The sequence below is a fragment of the Pyrus communis genome, chromosome 13 (genome assembly GCF_041283825.1).
Source record: "Pyrus communis isolate YQ-2024b chromosome 13, ASM4128382v1, whole genome shotgun sequence".
In the NCBI taxonomy this organism is placed as follows: Eukaryota; Viridiplantae; Streptophyta; class Magnoliopsida; order Rosales; family Rosaceae; genus Pyrus; species Pyrus communis.
Window position 1 is genome coordinate 14,689,719 of NC_142577.1, and position 24,541 is coordinate 14,714,259.

At 38.1% G+C, this 24,541-nt stretch overlaps 2 protein-coding genes across 2 annotated transcripts; one reads left to right on the forward strand and one right to left on the reverse strand.

Annotated features, from left to right (window-relative positions):
- The first annotated feature begins 11,450 nt into the window (after positions 1-11,450).
- LOC148691819 (uncharacterized) lies at positions 11,451-12,598 on the forward strand. The gene is made up of 4 exons (XM_088683426.1): positions 11,451-11,508; positions 11,650-11,685; positions 11,842-11,867; positions 12,509-12,598. The coding sequence occupies exons 1-4, from the start codon at positions 11,451-11,453 to the stop codon at positions 12,596-12,598; spliced, it is 210 nt and encodes a 69-aa protein (XP_088539552.1).
- A 7,030-nt stretch (positions 12,599-19,628) lies between these two features.
- LOC148691820 (uncharacterized) lies at positions 19,629-23,618 on the reverse strand. Its single transcript, XM_088682471.1, has 2 exons — positions 20,957-23,618; positions 19,629-20,881 (listed from the first exon to the last, which is right to left on the reverse strand). Exon 1 carries the CDS (start codon positions 22,571-22,573, stop codon positions 21,530-21,532), a length of 1,044 nt encoding a protein of 347 aa, XP_088538597.1. The 5' UTR covers positions 22,574-23,618; the 3' UTR covers positions 19,629-20,881; positions 20,957-21,529.
- Between the last annotated feature and the right edge of the window lie 923 nt (positions 23,619-24,541).

The following is a 24,541-nucleotide window of genomic DNA, read 5'->3' on the forward strand; positions in this document are numbered from 1 at the left end:
GGGCAAAGTACCTAAAACCATGGATGCAGACATGTGCTATCGCTGTGGTTCAAAGGACCATTGGTGCCGTGTTTTCCGAGCTCTCAAGAAGGTTGTAGATGAATATCATTCTTGTTGTAAGAAGTTTGAATCAAACTTCATGCAATTTGACGAACTGGAAACCACAAAGATGGAGGTTTTTGATTTTCAGGAGGATACCACTCCCTGCACTGCTCAGTCTGAACCTGAAGTGCATCGTATATTAGATCTCCAGAGCATAGCTCAGAGTATGCCGAATGCTTTCACCGATCTCGTGTATATGATATACTTAGACAAGAATGTAGCCAAATAAAAGCTAAGAGACAAATTAGAAAATAATTTTACATGAGTTGTAAAAATATAGACTTATCACAACAGTATGGTTGTCATAAGAAGAATAAGCATAAGAAAATATACAAAAAGAAATATATGTCATACAAACCATACAAACAGAATAAAAATTTCAGCATAAAACCTTCAAGAACATATAGGAAGAGAAAATATATTCCAAAACAATTTAGGAAAAGAAGTAGCAAACATTGGATTAGAAAATATAAGGCACCAAAAGATAAGAGTAGTTGTAAATGTTATTTGTGACATCCCACATCGCACAGGGGAGTGATCCTTATATGTATATTCCCATCTCTACCTAGCACGAGGCCTTTTGGGAGCTCACTGGCTTCGGGTTCCGTAAGAACTCCGAAGTTAAGCGAGTAGCGCGTGAGAGCACTCCCAGGATGGGTGATCCATCGGGAAGTTCTCGTGTGAGTTCCCAAAAACAAAACCGTGAGGGTGTGTTGGGGGCCCAAAGCGGACAATATCGTGCTACGGTGGTGGAGCGGGCCCGGGAAGTGGTTCGCCCCGGGCCGGGATGTGACAATTTGGTATCAGAGCCTAACCCTGGCCGTGTGTGTGCCGACGAGGACGTCGGGCCCCTAAGGGGGGTGGATTGTGACATCCCACATCGCACAGGAGAGTGATCCTTATATGTATATTCCCATCTCTACCTAGCACGAGGCCTTTTGGGAGCTCACTGGCTTCGGGTTCCGTAGGAACTCCGAAGTTAAGCGAGTAGCGCGCGAGAGCACTCCCAGGATGGGTGATCCATAGGGAAGTTCTCGTGTGAGTTCCCAAAAACAAAACCGTGATGGTGTGTTGGGGGCCCAAAGCGGACAATATCGTGCTACGGTGGTGGAGCGGGCCCTAGAAGTGGTTCGCCCCGGGCCGGGATGTGACATTATTCATGTGGAGAAGTTGGACATATTAGACCTAAATGTCCAAAATTAGGTAAACAGCCAAGAGAAAATATACATTTAATGGAGTTGTTTAAGTTAGAAGAAGATGAAGATATACGGTCAATATATAACTAGATGATTTAAGTGATAATGAAAGTATTTATAGTATAGAAAGTATAAATATGATAGATTCAGACTCGGAAGATTCAAGTAGTACAAATAGTGATTTAGAAGAGTCTATTTGTGCATTCATAGAAAAGCAACATGAAGAAGAATATAAATACATTAATTTAGGTTGGCCACAAAAATGTCATAAGTGTAGTAAGTTAGTTGCAAATAAGTACTATAATACATATTCAAGAAAAGTGTTATAATAATAAGTTATTAGAAATTAATTCAGCAGAATCATAAGAAAATACTAAAATATTAGGTAATATTGTTTATAGAATAGAAAAGCCAAAAAATAGTTCTTTAATTACCATAAATTGTAAAATAGAATTAGCAAAAGAACGTAAGATACAAACAACAACTATGATAGATACATGGAGTACAAAGAGTGCCATAAGAGAAGAGTTAGTACCAGAAAAATATAGACAAAAATTAGCAAAACCTGTGAGAATAACACAATTTGATGAGAGACCAGTTTACTTAACACATTGCATTAATAATGAGTCTATTAAAGTAGAAAAACAATAATTTAATTTACCGTTAACATTTGTTTCACCAGTAGGATCATACCCATTCATTTTAGGTTTAAATTATTTGAAAAGTTTACAAGGTTTTTTATTTATGAATCCTAGATAACATTTTTCAAAAGAGGTATTACAATAATTGACCAAAGTAATGCTGTAGAAGCATACAAAAGTATAAGTATATAAGAGTTTAGTGGCCAAGATAATTATTATTTAGAAAACTCAAAAGAAAATGATAAGCATAATAACATAAAAGAGTTTGATGAAGAAATATTTGAACATGAATATCCAATTATAGAAGAAGGAAATCGTATAGAAATATTACAGTTAAACAAACCAAAGAGTTTAGAAGAATTGTTACAATTAGCAAAACAAACTAGAATTATAGGAGAAGACCCACAATTACATTGGAATAAAAACAAAATATTAGCAAAATTAGATATAATTAACCCAAATTTAACCATTAAGATAGCTGATATGCCTTGTAGTTTAATAGATAAACAAGAGTTTGAGCAACAAATAAAAGAGTTATTAAATTTAAAAGTAATTAGACCCTCTAAGTCTAGACATAGATCAACATCATTTATAGTAAGAAAACATTCAGAACTAAAGAGAGGTAAGGCTAGAATAGTTTATAATTACAAGAGATTAAATGATAACATATATGAAGATAGTTATAAGTTATCAAATAAAGATGAGCTTATAAATAAAATTAAGAGAGTAAATATTTTAGTAAATTTGATTATAAATCAAGATTTTGGCAAATACAATTAGCAGAAGAATCAATTGAGTGGACAACTTTTACTTGTCTAGAAGGACATTTTGAGTGGCTTGCTATGCCATTTGGACTTAAAAATGCTCCGTCAATCTTTCAAAGAAAGATAGATCAAATTTTCAAGAAATATGATAATTTTTGTAGTGTTTATGTAGATGATATTTTAGTACATAATAAAAATAGAATAGCATTAGAAAAGCAAAATATAGAATTTTTAGGAATGTATATTAAGTCGGGTACAATACAATTACAAGAACATATAGCTAAAAAGGTCTTAGAATTTCCAGATAAGTTAGAAGATAAGAAACAGTTACAAGCATTTCTAGGATTGTTAAATTATGCAGGAAATTTTATCCCTGTTTTAGGAAGAAAAATAGTAGTATTACATAGCAAAACTAACAAAACAGAACAAAAGTATTTTAATAGTGAAGATATTAAATTAGTTCAAAATATAAAGGAAGAAATTACTAAACTTAAGCCATTAACATTACCATTAGATGATAGTTATAAAGTAGTCGAAACAGATGCTTCATCATTAGGATGGGCAAGTATACTATACCAGAAAAAGCATAAGGAGTCTCTAAAGTCCGATGAACAAGTCTGTAGATATTCATCAGGAAAATTTAGTGATGTATAGTCAAGATTACCATCAACAGATGTAGAAATTTTAGGAATAATTAACTTACTTGAAACATTCTCTTTGTTTTTAAATAATGAAGTTTTTACGATTAGAATAGATTGTCAAAATATAGTTTCTCATTATAACAAGATACATGTTAATAAATAGACAGCTCGAAAATGGGTTAATTTTGTTGATTCAATTACAGGAAATGGTTTTAAACCAATTTTTGAATATATAAAAGGTAATGACAATACATTAGCCAATATCTTATCAAGATTAATTTGTTGAACAGGAATGGAATATCGTGGACCATTATCCTCAAATCGCACAAGACCACAAGGCAAAAGAGCACCTTTCAGTAGCATGATGATGCACCATCGAACTCTACCATTTAGTGAATTCCAAAATAGCATAAGTAGACCAGCATCACCACCAGTACCCACTTTCAACTTTAATGGCAATATTGTTGAAGGAATTAGAAATCCTACTCTGAGGTATAGGTCAAGGGTACTAGGGCTTTCTAATAGGCAACAGGTTCTCTTAGATAATTTTTGAAATATCCAAATCAAACAACCAAGTATGAGATTAGGTCATGAAAAATTAATTAGAGCATTGGAACAAGAGTTTGATAGCTTTAATTTTAATTTCCTTCAAAGCCAACAACTTATTCATTCTCTTGAACACAAACTTCAAGCCAGTTCTAGAGACCATGAGCCATTACTCAGTAAGTTTAACAAAATGAACCAAGAACTTCAATCTCTTAGAATGCAGCAAAAGGCAAATGACATTCTGAAAAGAGAATTGAAAATAGTTTTAGAAATTGATTAGCATAAAAATAAAGAAAAAGAGGTTATTGAACTCATAGAACAAGAGGGTAATGAGCCCATAAAAGAGATTAGGATTGAGCTCTTAGATGAAGACATTAAAATGGAGCAGCATCAAAATAATGAGCAGCATCAGCATCTGAGTGACAAAGAAAGATATGAAAGTTTTCTTAGGAATATATCTTTAGACTTAATGATAGATGATATCTTATTAAAAGAAACTTCAAAGCAACATTAAGGATAATACCACTAGATATGCAAAATGAAATCTTGAGTAGAGCATCACAGTCCATAAAAGAGTTACAATTACAATTACAATGTGCTTTGTATCAGTCCATCTTTGATCCAAAACTAGGGATGAATATTATTACAAAGATGTATCCACCATGTCTTTGTGATAGTACAGAGAGTTGTATTTGTAAACCGGAGGTTAGCATAACTGTGGCCAAGATTAATATGAGAGATTATAGACCATGACATTTTAGTTATGAGTATCAAGAAAAGCATAAAGTGGTAGAAGTTACCCCAGCCTTAGAAGTTGGCTATCTTGACAAAATATTTATCAACCGTGTCTCCCAACTAGAATTATTTCCTGAAAAGCTTTTAAAAGTAGCAGAAAATTATCTAGAAAGATGGAAAGAAATTTGCATAAGTTTTATTAGTAGTCATCCAGATTGGTATGTACATATGCATAAAGAGAAAGCTAGGCATATAGACATGATTAATGAAGAGTCTTTTAAATTATCCCCTATCTCCTCACATAGGTGGACTCCTTCATACAAAAATATTCTAAAATTTCGAGGGATCCAAATGCTAGCCTTAGATGAGTTTGAAGATTTTAGGTATGATATGGTAGAAGAAGAAGAAATGTATATTTACAATAAGACAAGGATCAGCCATCAACCCTATTGGAAGCCTCAAAATTTCAAAGAAGAAACAGCAGAAATGTACTACAAAGTAAAAGAAGATAGAGAAAGAGATGCAGAGCTAGTAGAAGACGATGAACAGTACTGGAATAATTTGACAAAAGAAGAGCTGCATAACATCGACAACATGATGGAAGCATGAAGAGCTGGTAGCAAATTAGCACAAGTTAAATAGCATCATATAAAATAATGTATTTCCAGACAGAAATGTCAACATCATTGTGGACCCTGCAATAATAATAAAAATGGCATAAGAGTAAATAAAGAAAAGAGCTTGATCTATTATGGACTTTTCATACACAAAATATTCTTTTGATTAAGAATGAATAGTGCCAAGCCCTTTTTGTTAAAATTCCCTTTAGTTTTTTGCAGTAAATATTTTCTTCAGAATAATTGGCAAAAAGAAAGATAAGTTTCATGATTTTGCATTTCTCTTTCATGTCAACTTCACTTCAACCAAAATTTTACATATTTTGTTAACTTTTTTATTATATTCAAATTAGGATTCGATTTTAAGGTTCTGTTACATCCCTTTCATTTTTCTTACAAAATTTATCTTTTGCTTTGACTGCCCCTGCATATCATCTGCAAACATAATAATAATTCAATGGTATGACAAGCAAGAAAACAAATTTTCACCATTTAAGCCTTAATTCTCATCTATTTTATACTTTCTAAATTTTTTACAAAATGTTATCAAATCAATTTTGCACTGATAAATGATTATCAATTCAGTTAGCTCAGGTGAAGCCTATTAACCATAGTCTAGTGAACATAGCCCTTGGTGCTACACCTTCCCAAGACACCTGTCCAATTGATCAACACATCCAACACTCACCTAGAACCATCTCAACGGTACATTGACAGCAAGGCTTGGACAGCTGTGCAAAGATAAGGATGAGCAAGAAGAATATTCTTCTAGGGTTTCAAATGCAGCCATGTATATAAATACTATTGTTTTCACTCTTTATTTTTCAAGGTTTCGAGGTCTGCCGTTTCCCTTACTTCTCTTACAAATAGCTTCTAATATTATTCATACTCTTTTCGATATATAAAGATGATTCTTACTCTCAACTTTGCATTCCTTCATGGTATCCAGAGCCATTAATACCTAACGGTTGTTACATTGTTCTCTCTCCTTCAAACCCACGGCCTCTTTAACGATTCAAGACATGACTAACCCTTTTTCTGATGCTTCCTCATCTGATCTTTCCCATCAAACCCAGTCCTACACGCCCCCAATTGCTGCTCAACACATTGTCTCCTTCCTGCCTGCCAAACTTACACGTGATAACTATCTTGTGAGGAAAGAGCTTTTCATCTCTATTTTCGAAAACTATGATATGTTAGGCCTAATTGATGGAACAGAGCCTTGCCCCCCATAATTTCTCCTTGATGCTTCTGGTACAAAATCCACAATTCCAAACTTTGCTTATGCCCAGTAGATAAAGAAAGACCGCACCTATAAGATTTGGATAAATGCTAGCCTCTCTGAAGCAGTTCTCCCTTACACCATTGGATCAACCACTGTGCGTACTCTATGGATCAACTTGGAGAACTGTATTGGTGGTATTAGTAGATCCCACTTGCTGCAACTCAAAGCTAAGCTTCAAAATTTGAAAAAAGGAGCCCTCTCCGTTTTTGACTATCTTTAGCTTGTTAAGCAGACCATTAATGCCCTTGCTGCAGCTGGTGCTCCACTTGATGATCTTGATTTTGTAGCATACACCCTCAATGGCCTTCCTAGTGACTACAATGCCTTTGCTACTTCGATTAGGGTTCGTTCAGAACCTGTAACTCCTGAAGAACTTCAAGGCCTCTTGCTCGCTAGCTATTGAGAGTCGCACTGCCAACCTCCAAGAACTCTTATTTCAAGCTTTCCACACCACTGCACCTTCCAAGCCTTTTAACATCAACTCTCAATCCCCTTTTTCCCCCTCTAGGCCCAACAAAAACTCCACTTTTAACCAAATCGCTTCAATCGACCCAACTTTTCCAACAATTCCCCCAACTTCTTCCGTAACAACACCAACAACAACCGACCTTTCTGTACATTCTGCAATACCCATGGCCATACTATTGCTAGATGCCGTAACCGTCCAAACCAGGGCTTTCACGATTTCCTTCTACCATCAAAACTTGCTACACCTTCCCCAAACTATTATCAGCCTCAATCATTTTCTCCATCTACGTCCTACTCCTCCATGAATCAAGTTTCTCCCTCCACATCTACTTGGTATGCTGACTCTGGGGCCACACATCATATTACCAATGACCTTTCAAATCTGTCAATTCGCGCAGACTACATAGGAGTAGACAAAGTTAATGTAGCAAATGGTTAGTCTCTTGACATTGATCACTCTGGTAAATCCTACTTCTATACTCTTTCCCAATTTCTATTTAACAATATCCTTCACACACCCTAAGCTACTCATAATTTGCTGTCCATTTATCAATTTACCAATGACAATAATTGTTGTTTGATACTCACCCCATTTTCTTGCATCATTAAGGACATGGTCACATGGAAAACCCTTTTTCAAGGCGCTACTGAAGATTGCCTTTATAAAATTCCTTTCTCAAAAATGCCTTCATCTCCTACTTATTTTAGCATCAAGGCAACACCAAATCTTTGGCACAAGCGCCTCGGGCACCCTAACCTTCAAGTTTTTCAACGGATTGTCTCCTCTTCAAATATTGCTATTGTTGGCAGCATTAAAGATCTCTCCTTTTGTAATAGTTGTCCCTTAGGCAAGTAGTCTAGGTTACCTTTTTCAAGAGCTCAATGTAATTCAACTTCTCCTCTACAATTAATCCACACTGTTATTTGGGGTCCAGCTCCTCTCTCTTCGGTTTCTGGTTTCAAGTATTACATTATGTTCATTGATGATTGGTTTCGATTTTGTTGGCTATATCCTTTAAAGTTAAAATCTGATGCCTTTAAAGCTTTTTAGAATTTTAAACTACAAGTTGAAAATCAATTTGATCAAAAGATCAAAGCTATTTGATGTGGTAATTGGTTGGGGGGGGGGGGGGGGGAGGGAATATACAAGCAATGCTTTTAAGTCCTTTCTCACATCTCATGGAATAACATAGCAATTTTGTTGCCCACACTCACCTGAGCAAAACGGTTTAGCGGACAGGAAGCATAGAGACATTATTGAGCTTACTAGAACTTTATTTGCTCAATCAAATCTTCCTCTCAAATATTGGGTAGAAGTGGTACAAACTTCGGTGTATCTTATCAATAGAACACCATCTTGTACTCTTAAATTTGTATCACCACTTCAAAAACTATTTCATTGCCCACCTGACTATTCATTCTTAAAGGTGTTGGTTGCACTTGTTATCCATGGCTAAGACCCTACTCCAAACACAAGTTTGCTTTTCGAAGTAAAAAATGTGTATTTATTGGATATGGACTTCAACACAAAGGATATAGATGCTTGGATTTTGTCACAGGTAATGTCTATATTTCCCAAAATGTAACATTTGATGAAGAAAGCTTTCCATTTCAACAATTACATTTCTCTTCACCACCTGTTCAAGAATCCCACATACAACAATTACCTTCTTTTTCACCTAATCCTCCCTACCCTCCACCTCACATGCCATCAACCACAACCTTATTACCCTCATAGTCGTCCCCACCAATATCATATTCACCTCCTCACAGCCCTCTTATCACAAATCCTAACCAAACATCACTCACTCACATGCCAAATATAACCTTTTCACCTTCCTCTTCACCCACATCACCACAAAATACAACCCGTGGCTCCACATCTCCTCAATCTCCTTCCAAACCCACTACCAATTCCACTGATCAAAAGCTTTCCTTACCACTTCATATTTCACCTGACCCATCACCTCTCACTCTTCCACCAACCACTACCAACATTCATACCATGCAAATCCGTTCCAAGTCTGGTATATATAAACCTAAAATTTTATCTACTTGCCATCCCTTTTCTAGTGCCTTATCCACTACTTTCCAAATACCTACTCCCACCACCTTTAAACAAGCTTATTCGGATCCTCATTGGCAAGCAGCAATGGCTGTAGAAATCGAAGCTCTCAAGTCTACAAGCACCTGGACGCTTGTCCCACTACCTCATTCTCACAACATTATTGGATCTAAATGGGTGTATCGAGTCAAATACAAGGCCGATGGTAGTTTGGATCGATATAAAGCACGCCTTGTTGCTAAAGGGTTTCTTCAACAACATGGTATTGACTACCATGAAACATTCAGTCCGGTAGCTAAACCAACAACTATCAGACTCATTTTATCACTTGCTGTCCAGTTCAATTGGGAGATTACTCAATTGGATGTCTCCAATGCCTTCCTTTATGGTACACTTCATGAAGATGTGTACATGGTACAACCTCAAGGTTTTATTGACACTCATAAACCTCATTTTGTGTGCAAACTTAACAAGTCTTTATATGGTCTCAACAAGCTCTGTGAGCTTGGTACGAGGAGCTCTATCGTCGTCTTCTAGCTCTTGGATTCCGTTCATCTATAGCAGATCATTCTCTCTTTGTCAAGGCTGATCACTCACTCACTTTTATACTTGTTTATATTGATGATATTCTGATCATAGGAAACTCTTCTTCTCATTGTGAATCTTTGATCAACAAGCTCAGTACTCAGTTTGCTATGAAAAATCTTGGCCCACTGCATTTTTTTTCTTGGTATTCAAGCTCATCGAACAGCCGACACGCTCTTCTTGTGTCAATCCAAGTATGTTTAGGACCTCCTAACAAAAGCCAACATGCTTGATTCAAAACCATGTGCATCACCTTCATCTGCTTCCAAACTTGCTCCCTACGATGGTGAATTGCTTCAAGATCCTACCATGTACAGATCATTGGTTGGTGCTTTGCAATACTTTACATGGACAAGGCTTGACATTGCCTTTTCTGTTAATCAAGTTTGTCAACATCTTTAGAATCCCAGAACAACTCATTTCACAGCCGTCAAGTGGATTCTCCGTTATCTCAAAGGAACACCAGATCATGGACTTCTTCTCACCAAAGGCTCTACAAATATTACTGCTTTTTCAGACACCGACTGGGCTGGTTGTCCCATTGATCGACCTTCTACATCTGGCTTCTACATATTCTTTGGCAACAATCTCATTTCATGGAGTGCCAAAAAGCAACCAATCGTTGCTCGGTCTTCCACGGAAAGTGAGTACCATTCTCTAGCCTAAACAGATGCTAAAGTATCATGGATTTGCTACCTTCTCCATGACCTTCGCTTCTATCTCCATAATCCCGCGCTGCTCTTATGTGACAATCAAAGTGGTCTTGCTCTTGATGCCAATCCTATTTTTCACGCAAGAACGAAGTATTTCGAGATCAACTGTCATTACATTCGTGAATTGGTCATCAACAAGTTAGTTGCCATATCATATGTAACCTCTCACAATCAGCTCGCTGATATATTCACTAAAAGCTTGCCCAAAGCTCGTTTCAAGTTGCTTAGTTCCAAGTTAACTACTCAATCCCCGCAGCTTAGCTTGAGGGGGGATATTAACCATAGTCCAGTGAACATAGCCCATGGTGCTACACCTTGCCAAGACACTTGTCCAATTGATCAACACACCCAACACTCACCTAGAACCATCTCAACGGTACATTGACAGCAAGGCTTGGACAATTGTGCAAAGATAAGGATGAGCAAGAAGAATATTCTTCTAGGGTTTCAAATGCAGCCATGTATATAAATACTATTGTTTTCACTCTTTATTTTTCAAGGTTTCAAGGTCTGCCGTTTCCTTTACTTCTCTTACAAATAGCTTGTAATATTATTCATACTTTTTTCGATATATAAAGATGATTCTTACTCTCAGCTTTGCATTCCTTCAGAGCCTTAGGAGCCTCAGGCGAGTTAAGTGGCGGATGCCTTCACTAACTTCAAGAATCATCTGATACCCATCACCGACGACAACCCATGCCTTTCTAAGGGCATGAGACAGGTAATTTTTCCATTCAGTTTTTACCTCGGTAATTTTTATGGCTGCCATTCTGTGATGATGCAGATAAACAGTTGATTTTCTATTTTACAGGCTATAGCTACTGTTAATGTTTTTACGAAGAAGTATGGGGCTACCATTCCAAGAAATGGTATATAGGGTTCTTTTTTTTACTGTAAATAACCTTTTGGAATTGATTCAATATATGTACTATAGCAATATAGAACTTTGCGTTCTTTTGCAGTGATCGATGAATACTAAGTAGCATGAGTCGTTGCCACAACACGAGACCCAGCTTTTGACTGTCCACTGGCATCTCTCCAAATGTTTGTGTACTGCCTTATAGATGATATAACTTTGAATATTTATCATACATGACAAAAGGGAGTGTCATTTATCTACAAAATATGAAATCGTCCGTTATAATTTTGGGCATATGATTTTCTTCTGTTTTTCGTTTTAGAACACTTTGTTCTTCATTTTTTGTAATTTTGTTTTTATAATTTTGGGTATTTTGCTTATATCATTAGATCTTTTGGTTGTATGATTTTCTTTTATTTTTTTTATTTCAAGTCACTTTGCTCTTCGTTTTTTGGGGCTTTTGTCTATATCTTGGGGTGTGCTATCCACACACCTCATTTTACTTCTCATACACTCCTTGATAATTTATGTCCATTGATCTTCTTCAATTCATCCGATCCGACGGTCGAAAATTGAAAAGGTGTGTAAGAAATAAAATGGGGTGTGTGGATATCACACCCCTACATCTTTCAAAGCCCTTTAGGCTCAAGGTAATTAATTTTGAATTTTTCTTTTGAACCTTTTCTCTAACAATTTTTTTTTTTTAATATCGTGAAAGATGTGTTTTCTATACTGTTAAAGTTGAATCTGTGGAAATTTTTTTATTTATTTTTTTTAAATTTTGGTGTCTTTATTCTGTTTTTTTATGGTTTTGGATGGTGTTGGATTGAAAAACTTTTCTATAAAACTTTTATTTAAGGTGTTTTATCCATTTTTACAATTACTCTCATAAATTGTACATGATTTGTGGTTCGATGGGATCGAGGTGATGGGGACAATTTGTGAGGTTGCAGCCACAAGATATAGGGCCGACGCGTGGGGTTTAGGGGTTTCACGGGGGAAGGGTTACAGAGGGAGGGGGTGCACGTGTGAATTGCAAAGGGAGAGGGAGAAAGAGGGGGAGTAGGGTTGCTATATTCAAGTTCTCTTTTTATTTTTACTTGAATTTGATTTGATTTGATTTTTTTCTTTTTTCTTTTTGTGAGATGTTGAGAATGTGAAAGCTCTGCTGGAGGTGGAGGTGAGAAGTTTAATTTAATTCATGATTTATTGTTTTTCTTTTTTGGTTTGGAAGCTAATTTTAAATTTAGTTAGCTAATTAATTAATAGAGAAATGTATAATGGTATAGAGATGAGGAATTATGAGATGCTGAGTGCTCTTGGTGTGAAAGATGAAGACTTGATAATGATCGTATCTAATGTCGCCTCGAGGTATACTTGATGTTTTACTTTAGGTGCAATTCACTGTATGATGTTCGTATTAGAAATGTATTTCTTATTAATTGAAACTGATTTACATTGGGGTATTTTTACATAACAGTTAATAAAGATTAGTTACCAACTAATGTAACTAATTAATCTTAATCTATGATTAGCTACAAAACAGTTACAGCAAGGAGAACTTATAGACTAAGTAATTGCTGACTGAGTTTATGACTTGGATTCTAGCTGGCATTGTTGACTTGATTGAGGATAAGTTGAACGGCGGAGAGCCAAGTGAAAGCTTGGACCTGAGAAACTGAAATCAAGCTTTTGACAGAGACTTTGTGTGAATATCTGTAATCTGATTGTGGCTGGGAACAAACCGAACTCTGAGCAGATAGGCTAAGACAAATTCCTTGATATAGTGGTAGTCAATTTCATCATGCTTAGTTCTAGGATGGAAAACTGGATTTGATGCAAGGGAAATCGAAGACACATTTTCACACCAAAGAACTGGAACTTCGGATAATGGAAATCCTCTATCCCTGAAGATTTTGCAGATCCAAGTGATCTCGGTAGAGGTGTGACCTAAAGAACGATATTCAGCTTCAATGGATGAACGAGCAATTGTATGTTGCTTCTTTGCACTCCAACTGATTAGATTGCTACCAAGATAAACACAATAACCACTAGTAGAGTGTCGATCAAAGACATCCTGCCTAATTAGCATCCGAGAAGGCAATGAGAGTGAGTGAACTTTTCTTGAACCAAAGTCCTTCATCAATAGTTCCTTTGAGAAAACGTAATACTCTTTTAACAGATTGAAAATGAGTATTTCAAGGACAATGGAGAAATTGACAGAGTTGATTAACAGCAAAAGAAAGGTCAAGTTGAGTCCAAGTCAAATATTGCAATGCCCCAACAATTGATCTATATTCATGTGGATTAGAGAGAAGTGTACCACTGTGATCTAACTTTTGAGTACCAAGGGGTGTAGTACATGGTTTACCACCATCCATGTGTGTCTTGAGAAAGAGATCCATGGCATATTTATGTTGAGATAGAAAAATTCCTTTTGAGTTTCTGTGCACCTCCAAACCCAAGAAGTAATGTAAAGGGCCTAAGTCTTTGATTGGAAAAATTTGACTTAGCTTGTGAATGAAGGCCTTGTAAACTTGAGCACTAGGTCCTGTGACTAATATGTCATCAACACATACTAGTACAATGACAAGGGTCGACTCAAATGTAACAAACAGAGAGCAATCAAATTGAGAGTTGTGGAAGCCCAGAGAGATCAAAGTTTGAAACAATTTAACATACCATGCCCTGGGGCTTGCTTGAGACCATACAAGGATTTGTTGAGCTTGCATACATAAAAGGGATTTGATTGATCAATAAAACCAAGGGGTTGTTGCATAAAAACCTCCTCCTTGAGTGTACCATGTAAAAATGCATTACTTATGTCCAATTGGTTGAAAAACCAATCAAATCGTACTACTAAAGTTAAAAGTATCATGATAGTGACAGGTTTGGCAACTGGGCTAAAAATCTCTTGAAAGTCAATACCCTCTTATTGATGAAAGCCTTTTGCTACTAATCGAGTTTTGTAACTATCCACATTGCCATTTCGTTTTCTTTTAATATGAAAAACCCATTTACATCCTACCATATTATGATTTGGTGTAGAGGGAACAAAAGACCAAGTTCTTGTGGATTGCAGTGCTTGAAATTCCTCAATTATTACTTTCATCTAGTGATCATGCTTAGAAGCTTGTAAGTAAGTTGTTGAGACAAAGTTTAATGTATTAAGGGGATGTTTAGTAGTAGCTAAGGCTTCAGTTTTAAAAATCCCAGCTTTGGATCTAGTAATCATAGAATGAGTATTGGTGGAAGGGGGAGGTTGAGACAGGATTGGAGAGGTAGGTTGTATTGGAGAATTTGGCATTGGTGAAGTGGATGTAGGTTGCATTAAATGAGTTGTTGCTGATGAAGTGGAAATAGGATGTGAGGAAGGGTGAGGGAGGGAAGAGGTTGATGGGGTTGGGAATAAATGAGTAGTACATGGTATGGAAAAGGGAATGGTAAATGTAGGGTATTAAAGGTATTGGGTGTGCTACAATTGAGAAACTGGCATTATTGAACCTTGAGACTCATGAAATGGGAAATGTGACTCATTGAAAAGCACATGGCGAAAGATATAGATGTCACATCCCAGCTCAGGCCCCTACCACATCTAGGGTTCAACTCTGTCGTAGCACGATATTGTTCGCTTTAGACCCCCACCACGCCTTCACGGTTTTATTTCTAGGAACTCACACGAGAACTTCCCAGTGGGTCACCCATCTTGGGATTGCTCTTGCGCGAACTCGCTTAACTTCGAAGTTTCGATGGAACCCGAAGCCAGTGAGCTCCCAAAAGGCGTCGTGCTAGGTAGAGATAGGAATATACATATAAGGCTTACAAGATCCTCACCCCTGGGTGATGTATGCACCCCCCTTAGGGCCCCGACGTCTTCGTTGGCACACTTCCGGCCAGGGATTGACTCTGATACCAAATTGTCACATCCCGGCCTGGGCTCCCACCACATCCCAGGCTCGACTCCGCCGTAGCACGATATTGTCCGTTTTGGGCCCCGACCACGCCTTCACGGTTTTGTTTCTGGGAACTCACACGAGAACTTCCCAATAGGTCACCCATCCTGGGATTACTCTTGCGCGAACTCGCTTAACTTCGGAGTTCCGATGGAACCCGAAGCTAGTGAGCTCCCAAAAGGCCTCGTGCTAAGTAGAGATGAGAATATACATATAAGGCTTACAGGATCCTCACCTATGGGCGATGTGAGATCTTATAGTAGATCCTAGATGTAAGAGGATCTAAGCAGCGATAGCCTTTAAGCTACAAACTATAGCCCAGAAAAACCCAGTGAATGCTTTTCCCATCTAACTTGGAAGTAGTATAGGGTTTAAGCCAGAGGTAGCAACTACACCCAGAAACCTTTAGCTTGGAATAATCTGGAGGCTTGTGAAAGATTAATTCCCATGGAGATTTGTCCAAGACCAGAGATTCGAAGCCTATTTATCAGATACAAGGCAGTAGAGAATGCCTCAACCCAAAATTGGTGTGGAACCTTGGATGCAGTGAGAAGAGTCCGAGTAGTTTCTGTGAGATGCTTGTGTTTCCTCTCTACACAACCATTCTGTTTCAGTGTGTGAAGACAGGAATATTGATGCAAAATACCAGAGAAGAGTTCGAGTAGTTTCTGTGAGATGCCTGTGTTTCTTCTCTACACAGCCATTCTGTTTTAGTGTGTGAAGACAGGAATATTGATGCAAAATACCATGTTGCAACAAGAAAGAATTGAAATTAGAACTTGTAAATTCACCCCCTGAATCAGATCGGAATTGCGGTTTTTTGGGTGGGAATTGCGGTTCTTTGTCTAACATGGAGCAGCGTGAGTGCTTGACCTCTGGTGACGAAACTATCAATAGTCTATTTGAGAGCATGTTGGCTGCCCTGTCGTTGTCTATTGCCACAGCCACCACCTCCCCCGCCTTCTTTTGTGTTTGACCTCTTCCCATTTCTCACCTTCGATGAATTATTTCAACTCTCCATCAAACTCTAACCTGCATGCGTACGTAGAAATGTCTCCGGCGGCTCTGAATGAAACAAATCGCTAATGGAGAACCACCATCGTACGCTCTCCCTGGCAACGCCTTGGCACTGAAGCTGTGCTATATTCTCATCAACTCTCTCTCTCTCTCTCTCTCTCTCTCTTAAATATTCTAGAGCCGGGGAGATAAGAATGTGTGGAGGGAACGATAGTTAACCAACTTCCCTAACCATCTTGTCTTTATGCCTCTCCAAATACTCCTTTGATGCATTGGAGCATGCAGTTATAACTTCCACCTACTTGTTATTCCTGAATTAGCAAACTTTACATGCCCCAAAAAAAGCTAGACGAGTCTCCGTCGTTTGTCTCCAGAAGAAAAGTTAGCGAATGGTAACAATATATATATATATATATATATTTATATAAAATATATAGATGTACATATATATACATATACAAACGACTATATGTATGTTAAAGAGGTGGCCAACTAGTAACTAGCTTTCACGAAAATTTAAACAAATTAAAACAAATAGAAGGCCGTTCTAAATCTTGTTGAAACAAGCTAGGTTAACTAAAAATTAGAGAAAATCAAGAGAAATCATAAATAAAACAGCAGCTAAGATATGAACTGAGCATTGTTAGATGCGAAATCTGCATTTACGGATGGTTGCAGCTTAATCTAAGAAAAGATCTCAACCGCTTAGTCAGCTGCCAAAATTGTTGCCTCTTGAGGCTTAAAATTTGCTGTTTCCTTCTCCATAGCTGCCACAGTTGCTTCCAATGCAAGTCCCGCCTCTTCTTTGCAGGCTGGCATCGTACACGTTCCTTGTGCGCTTCAGCTCCATTCACTAGCTACTTTCTGTGGCAGAGTGACGTTAAAACAGAAGCTGGAAAAACCTGATGCTAATTTTGTGGTACTCTCAGACTTCGACGGTTTCTGCCTATTCGAGTCATTCTAGCAGGCTCAAAATTTTGGAAGAATGTACCGTGCCATCAGTACTTGGCCTTCCTACCGTTGGATTAAAGATCAAATGGTTGGGTGGCCACGATTTCCGTAAACCCCAAGGTCTAGGAAACTGTTGGAAATTCAAATCAAAACAGGTTGTAAAATATTGCTGCTAGCTGTTTGTTTCTTTCCAGCTACAAAGAACAAAGTCTCCTCCATGTGCTAGCCGAAAGGTGTTGAAAGACAGCAAGGAATGATGCAGAGCATGTGTGTAAAAGTGTCTAGCAGCTGGTGCATATGTGAAAGGGTGTAAAGATGGTAATCACCATCTGTCGCTGCATGTGTGTGTGCCAGATTGTTCTAAGTTCATTTGATGTGTTTGAATGGTTGTATGTGTTGTTGTATTTTTTTATTTAAAGCACTTGAGTGGTTCTTTGCTGTTTGGAATGTATAAATAAGCCTCTCGTAAGGCTTTAAATGATAGAGGGTATCATCCGAAACATTAAATCCAATTCCCATTTCCATTTCAGCTTGTAAGCTCCAAAAGAGTTGTAAACCTCTTTCTAATATTTCAAAGTGTTTGTTATCCCCAAGCTTGTTATTCCCTTTCGTTTGTCCAATATTATTGAGAGTGAAAGTGAGAGGTGTGATAGAGTTTGTAAACCTATCACCCACATCATTTGGTATTGAGTTAGTAAACTGTCAAATACCAACAGAAACATGACTGCTAATCTAGCTATGATAATAGCACATACGAAAAGCTAACTGATCAATTAGAGATCTACTTAGTTGAAGTTGAAAAAACAAATGCTGATATGAACAGCCCAAGAGTACACGATGGTTGATGTTTTCCATCAACTTACGCTAGAGTTTCTGCGATTAACAAGCAACAGTATTAGTACCATATTCAATTTCACTGCTTCATGTTTTACAACAGAATTTCACATATGACGTGAAATCTTCAGCGTTCCATGCCGTTACAGATCTGATGATATATAACTTATCGACTTCACCGGCACCGATTCTCCATGGAAATAAGCCCTAGTTTGGTATTGAGATGATTCTGAGAAAAAGTAGCTATAAAAAAAAGCTAGGACCTTTTTACATTCAACTTCCAACTTTTTTTCACAGTTTTGGGTGAAAAAAAGCCAAAAATACAAACCTACAAAACCCAACTTTAAAAAACCAGTTTTTTTTCATATCTGTTTTACATAAAAGTTTAACAAACACTATAATACTGTTTTTTTTTTTTTTTTTTTTTTCAAAAGCACTTTTACAAAAATGTTTACCAAACACTTTACTGCTTTATTTCACAGCCGCTTATTCTGACAACACAGCAGAAGCAATTTTTTTTTCAATGCACAGCAATACCAAACCAGCCATGTGAAGACTCTCGGTTGAAGATTGGAACTCATAATCAGTCCTGGCGTCAATTAATCAATTCAAGGACACTCGATCTGATAGGATCGAACATAATAAAAGGAAAATTGCAAGAAAGTAATTGCAGGGAAAGGAAAAGGAAATCAAGGGAAATTTATATCTTCATTCCTAGTCTCCTTACATCATAAAAGGACTTTAAATATACCCAAAGATAGTTAGGGTTTGAGGTATGGATGGGCAATAGTATTACCTAATAGTGGGCCTAATAGATAGTAATGGCAATAGGTGGTCTAACTAGTCATAACCGAAGCCCAACAACTTATAGTCGCATCAATCCCACCCCCTTAAGGTGAGGCTTGTCCTCAAGCCTCTCAAACTGAGAAAGACGCATGCAGCAGTCACGGAAAGAGGCCAGCCAGGTTGTCCAATGGTGTACCATACTCATTCAGTATTAGCTTTTGTATGGTTTTTAAATCACGAACCATGTCCTTCCAAAACTTCTTCAGTGTGTTCACCCAAAAAACAAAGATCATTAACTCATATCCTGCCAAAATGAAATCATGCAGTTTTGCCAAATACTTTGAGATGGGATAAAAGAGTGGGAGCACACTAAGCTTGACAGCATTGAGCAAGAGAACAATCGGCTTTGTTGCATCACCAACCACCAACTCCTGGGGTAGATAGATTGCATTAAAGATGGCAAGAGATCGATAGTGCAAGCTGCAACAATATCACCCATTTCATAGCAAGCAGCATCCTTGGTGAACGGGCAAGTAAGATACGAGTTTCTTCATCATCTTTGAAAGCCTTCGCATCATGCTCAGTAAGTAGGTTGGAGGTCCAAAAATAGTATGAAAAATAACTCTTCACAAAGCCATTGAATATACCTCAACTCTTCCCAGATATTTTGCCGTTGGAATTTCAGAAGTATGTGGAATTAGTTTAGAATTCAAGGACTGCCCTTGCCACCAAGTCTTGAGAAGAGCGATGCAACCAATCAGATATTGCAGATCAACAATATGCCGATATGATCCCACCAGTAATCCATACAGTGGTATAGTGAGAGAGGCCGTAATTCCAAGTATCAATGCTTGTGATTGCCTTGGTCTCCTATCAGAGAACGCGGAGATGAGAACAAAAGCGTGCCACATCAAGTTGGGTTGGTTGGTCTTGCGGTAATTCTCAATATATCATGAGGAACTGTAGAAGGCACCACTGGGATATATTTGAAATTCACGGCATCCTTATCACCAAGGTGGATCCATTCTAGGAAATGCACATCAGTATAATCCCTCTTCCTCGATAGAATTGGAATTTCACTGCTTTGGCATATGCAAACAACAATAGAACAAATCATGCTCATATTATTAGGCGTAACAAAACTTCCTTTTGAAACTGTTCTCCATATGAAAACTCGTGGTGTCCAAATCCATGTGGCAATCAACAAAACCTTTCTTGAACAAGCTGACACTGAATTAAGTATCAGAAAAGCAAGAATATCATCCGTGAAAAACCGTATTGCAGACTCGCTATGCTGGATTGCTAAGGTGAAGAATAATTTTTCACTCCCTCCGTCTCTGTTGATCCCTGATATACAATTGCACTACTGGTCAACAACTCAGCATGTATTTTAGAGCTAGAGAGTTCAAAATCAATGGTGAGCTTTGGAAATTTGTCCTCTGTTATTTTATGTGCATGGTGAAGCAAGCTTTGGAGACTAGAGGAGGCACCAAAACATGAGCTCTCAACCACAACAGATTTTTGCCTATCAGCTGCGCACTCCTTACTCCATGAAGATGATCCCAAAACTGCATATTTCCAATCACGTGAAAGTGGGACTCCGACAAAATCATCTCTTATGCAAAATTTCATCACCCAATCCCAACTAGCAGGTGACAATGTTCTTTTGACATGAGGTAAGGTCAAAATCCTGCATGCATTTAGTGGGAATACAGTACCTGTGACTGTGGTATTCCCAAGGGTAGCCTCAGATTTTTCCTGCCAATTCTCATCCAAGAGCTTAATTCCAATTAGTGCTTTAAGCAACTTGGCATGGTCAAAATGTGAGTTAACCATAAAAAAGTTAGGCGCATCATTTATTACAGCAAGTAATCTCATGCCACACCATAAAATCATGCTCATGAAGTCCATGCTAAAACCGAGCAAAGAAGTAGGAAGTAAAGGCATGACCTCTTCATTGTGAGATAGAATAAAAGAGATGTGCCTGTCATCATGAATAATTTTTTTGCATAGTAGAGAGCATCTTACTTGATCTTCCAGTAGTGTCACCATAATTTCAAAAGCAACCTTCCATTTACCACTCTCATGAGAAATATCGAAGAATGCACAAGATATTCTCAAAACTCTTGTTGATATCAATAAGGAGACTAAGACAATAAGGAGACTAAGACAATAAGTGTCAAACTACACTGTGTCACATCTTGTTGATATCAATAAGGAGACTAAGACAATAAGTGTCAAACCACACCTTGTGCCACATCTCGACTCTGCTGTAGCACAATATTGTCTGCTTTAGGCCATGCCCTCACGAATTTGCTCCTGGGCAAGAGAACCTCACTACCCAAAACGCGTCATGCTAGGAAGAGAAGGGCATGTACATATAAAGCCAGGGACCTCACCCCGCCGATGTGGGATACTACAATCCACCGCATAGTAAGATATTGTACGCTTTGGGCCACTCCCTTACGGATTTGTTCTTGGGTTTCCACCCAAAATGCATCTCACTATAGGGAGGTGGACATATACATATAAGGCACATCACCTCCTCTCTCCCGGGCGATGTGGGATGTTACAATGCATCCCCCTTAGGGGGCCAATGCCCTCGTTGGCACACTTCCGGCCGGAAAGTGGTTTTGATACCAAATTGTCAAATCCCAGTCCACATAGTAGGATATTATCCGCTTTGGGCCACGCCCTCACGGATTTGTTCTTGGGTTTACACCCAAAACACGTCTCACTATAGGGAGGTGGGCATGTACATATAAGGCACATCACCTCCTCTCCCTCGGGCGATGTGGGATCTTACACTTTGCATACAGATTACCCCCAATAATAAAACCATGATTTAGCTCATGCTGACAAGCATGCCACATCGGATCCTGAGTAAATTTGTGCATTACAATCTTGAAAAGAGAACTGCTTGATGAAAGAGTTATATCATAATAATGCTCCAATTTTTTTGCAGCTGCAACAACCATGGACTTGTATCTGGAAATGTGGCAGACCAACCTTGTATCCCTTGAAGTCACTAACACTAGTCTTAGACTGATTGTTGACCATAGATTATCAGAAATGTTACTCCAATTCGCAAACCCATCAATGAAAAAGCGAGCAATGTAAGGGGCAACATTAATGCAATAAGTGGGAGCAACAAAACATCCCTGTTTATCAAAAATGGCAAAGCTAATGCAAACAGATAAATCAGTAACATTTACAATGGCCTGATAATGTGAAGCAACAACAACCATTAATTTATTTTTAATATATAAACTCCAGCCGCCATATATACTCCTAGGATGGCTAGAGAGCCTGTCAGCGGAATCAAAATTTCCTGTTTGGACAACATCTTTGACTGTCACCAGAGCTACAAGTGTAGCGACTGCAAGGACCTTATAAGTAATCACTTGAACAGAGTATACTTGTCCAATGTAACGCGCATCATGCAAACCATAATATATGTCAATACTAATTTCTGTCAACATTGTGTTAAACACAGCCCCAACAATCTTGAGTTCTCGTAGAACCCCTCCGTCGTCAAATGGAAAACCCAACATTCGTACCACCCTTAAAGCTTTCAAAACACAGCTTATATACTTATTAATAGCCAGACCTGGCTCGAATAGTTCCATAAGGATTAAGATGAGAAAATTAAGCATTCTGACCTTAATGCTTCTTTTTGGCATTCCATCAAACACCTTCACTACTTTACTTTGTAAATTGGAAAGCAGAACCCAAGGTTGATCTCCAACAAGAATGACAACATCAGAATTGTGAATGTCCTTATTGCTCTGTCGGGATAAGCGACCCGTGTACATGAGTTTCCACTTTGTACGCCGTTGCCGAAAATGGAAGAATGGCTTAAGACCTTGAACTTGTCAGCCCCACTTGTGACCTAACACCGTCATCATCTTCTTCTTGTGCAGTAAGACTTGACCTGATGGTGTAGGATCTCCCAAGGCCACTGTTTCGGCGCCTCGTCGTCGTTGAAGTGCAATGGGCATGCGTGCGCCCATGTGCATTGGAGAACTTGGTTCTTGTGCTTGTGATGAACGTACCGACAAAAACGATGGAGTAGCGTAGAACGACAGAATCAGGGGATTACGGTATCATCGTTGGCTAAAGCTCACAGACGGAGTTTTCCTCTTCATCCTCACATGGGAAACCCCTGCAAGTTTCTGCTTTGCTCGAACCGATTTAAGCGAGATTTTCGGAGATGTGTGGACCGTCAAATCGAGACCCATGTCAAGTTCGTCAGGAGAGATCTGATTGTTCTCGGAATCGAAAACCCACGGATTTCCGTTCGTATGACGAAGATGGAGAGTAAATTTGGGGATTGTGAAATTTAGGGTTTGTGGCATAGGAATGAGGGATTTGAGGGTCGTCTATGGAGTCCGAATACATAACAGAAGGTGGTGCGGGGTGCGGGAGGAAAATGGCGCTGGTATATGAAGGAGCGACGGGAAGCTCAGGCATATACGAGGCTGGGTAATCCGGTGGTTGATAGTTAAGATCAGAGGAGATAAAGGTGGGTTTATACTCGAATGGAAACTGGTAGTGATCGGGAGGAGGATGAGGTGGTGGAGGCGGAGGCGGAGGCGGATTTGGATGTTCATACTGAGAAACATTGGTTTCTGGATTCCAATAGAACACCATATCAGTGGAATCATCCGTCACACTTTTCCATAGCGTTGGAAGTGTGGGATCGACGGGTCCAAACCATAGATCCATGATGGATCTCTGGCTCTGGTACCAATTGATAGGATCGGACATAATAAAAGGAAAATTGCAAGAAAGGAAACGCAGGTAAAGGAGAAGGAAATCAAAGGAAATTCATATCTTCATTCTTAGTCTTCTTACGTCGTAAAAGGATTTTAAATATACTCAAAGATAATTAGGGTTTGAGGAATGGATGAGCCTAATAGTATTACCTAGTAGTGGGCATAATAGATAGTAATGGCAATAGATGGTCTAACTAGTCATAACCGAAGCCTAATAGCTTAGAGTCGTATCACAATCAATAGGCATAAATTGAGATTTGCAACGGAAAATATTGTGGATAACAATTTAGAAACAAAATAACAGAAATACAGAACTTGAAATTCTTATACTTTATTACTAAAAAATACTTGCAATACTGAATGAAATTACACAATAGATACAGAAATTATAATGATACTAACTTGAATGAATCCAAGGTAGAGGCTAGCGCATAAGTTATGTCATTCGAACAGTATTTCCGTCCCACACTTGTGCTTGTGATTCTACAACGTGTGCTTGACCAGGATACAACTACATAATTCTACAACCCGCACTGGATTATAGATTCTAGCGAATTTGCCTTGTGCGTTTACTCTCTGGAAAGTTTGTACGGAAGTGAAGGCGGAAGAAAAGATGATTTTGATGGAACTGAAGACTCCAGTTATATAAGCTCTTTCATACCTCTTCAAATACCTTTTGGATGTATCTAAAGCTATACAACAAAGCTATACAACTCTTTTCAAATAGTTTCGTTTATTAATAAAAACATTTTTAATTAATTTTAACTAAAAACTTAATTCGAAATTAAAACTAATTGATCAGATTAATTTTCATTCTTAGGCCCCAAGGCCCAAGGTCCTTGTCTTGATAAATTAATATTAATTTATATTAATATTTTGGTATAATCATCAAGCCTAATCCACACAAATAGTGGTCCAAGCCTCAATTCTCATTCCAAATGGTCAAACACCTAAGCACTAATAAAGGAGACTAAAGTAATATAAGTACCTCAAGTTCCATTGAGT

What these genes read in the sequence shown, in the direction of transcription:
- LOC148691819 (XM_088683426.1), top strand. Translation starts at nt 11,451, where the DNA reads ATGACAAAAGGGAGTGTCATTTATCTACAAAATATGAAATCGTCCGTT. An exon ending in ATCGTCCGTTATAATTTTGG is followed by an intron (nt 11,509 to 11,649) that starts GCATATGATTTT and finishes TTTTATTTCAAG; the next exon opens with TCACTTTGCTCTTCGTTTTT. An exon ending in CAAAGCCCTTTAGGCTCAAG is followed by an intron (nt 11,868 to 12,508) that starts GTAATTAATTTT and finishes AATGGTATAGAG; the next exon opens with ATGAGGAATTATGAGATGCT.
- LOC148691820 (XM_088682471.1), bottom strand. Translation starts at nt 22,573, where the DNA reads ATGTACACGGGTCGCTTATCCCGACAGAGCAATAAGGACATTCACAAT.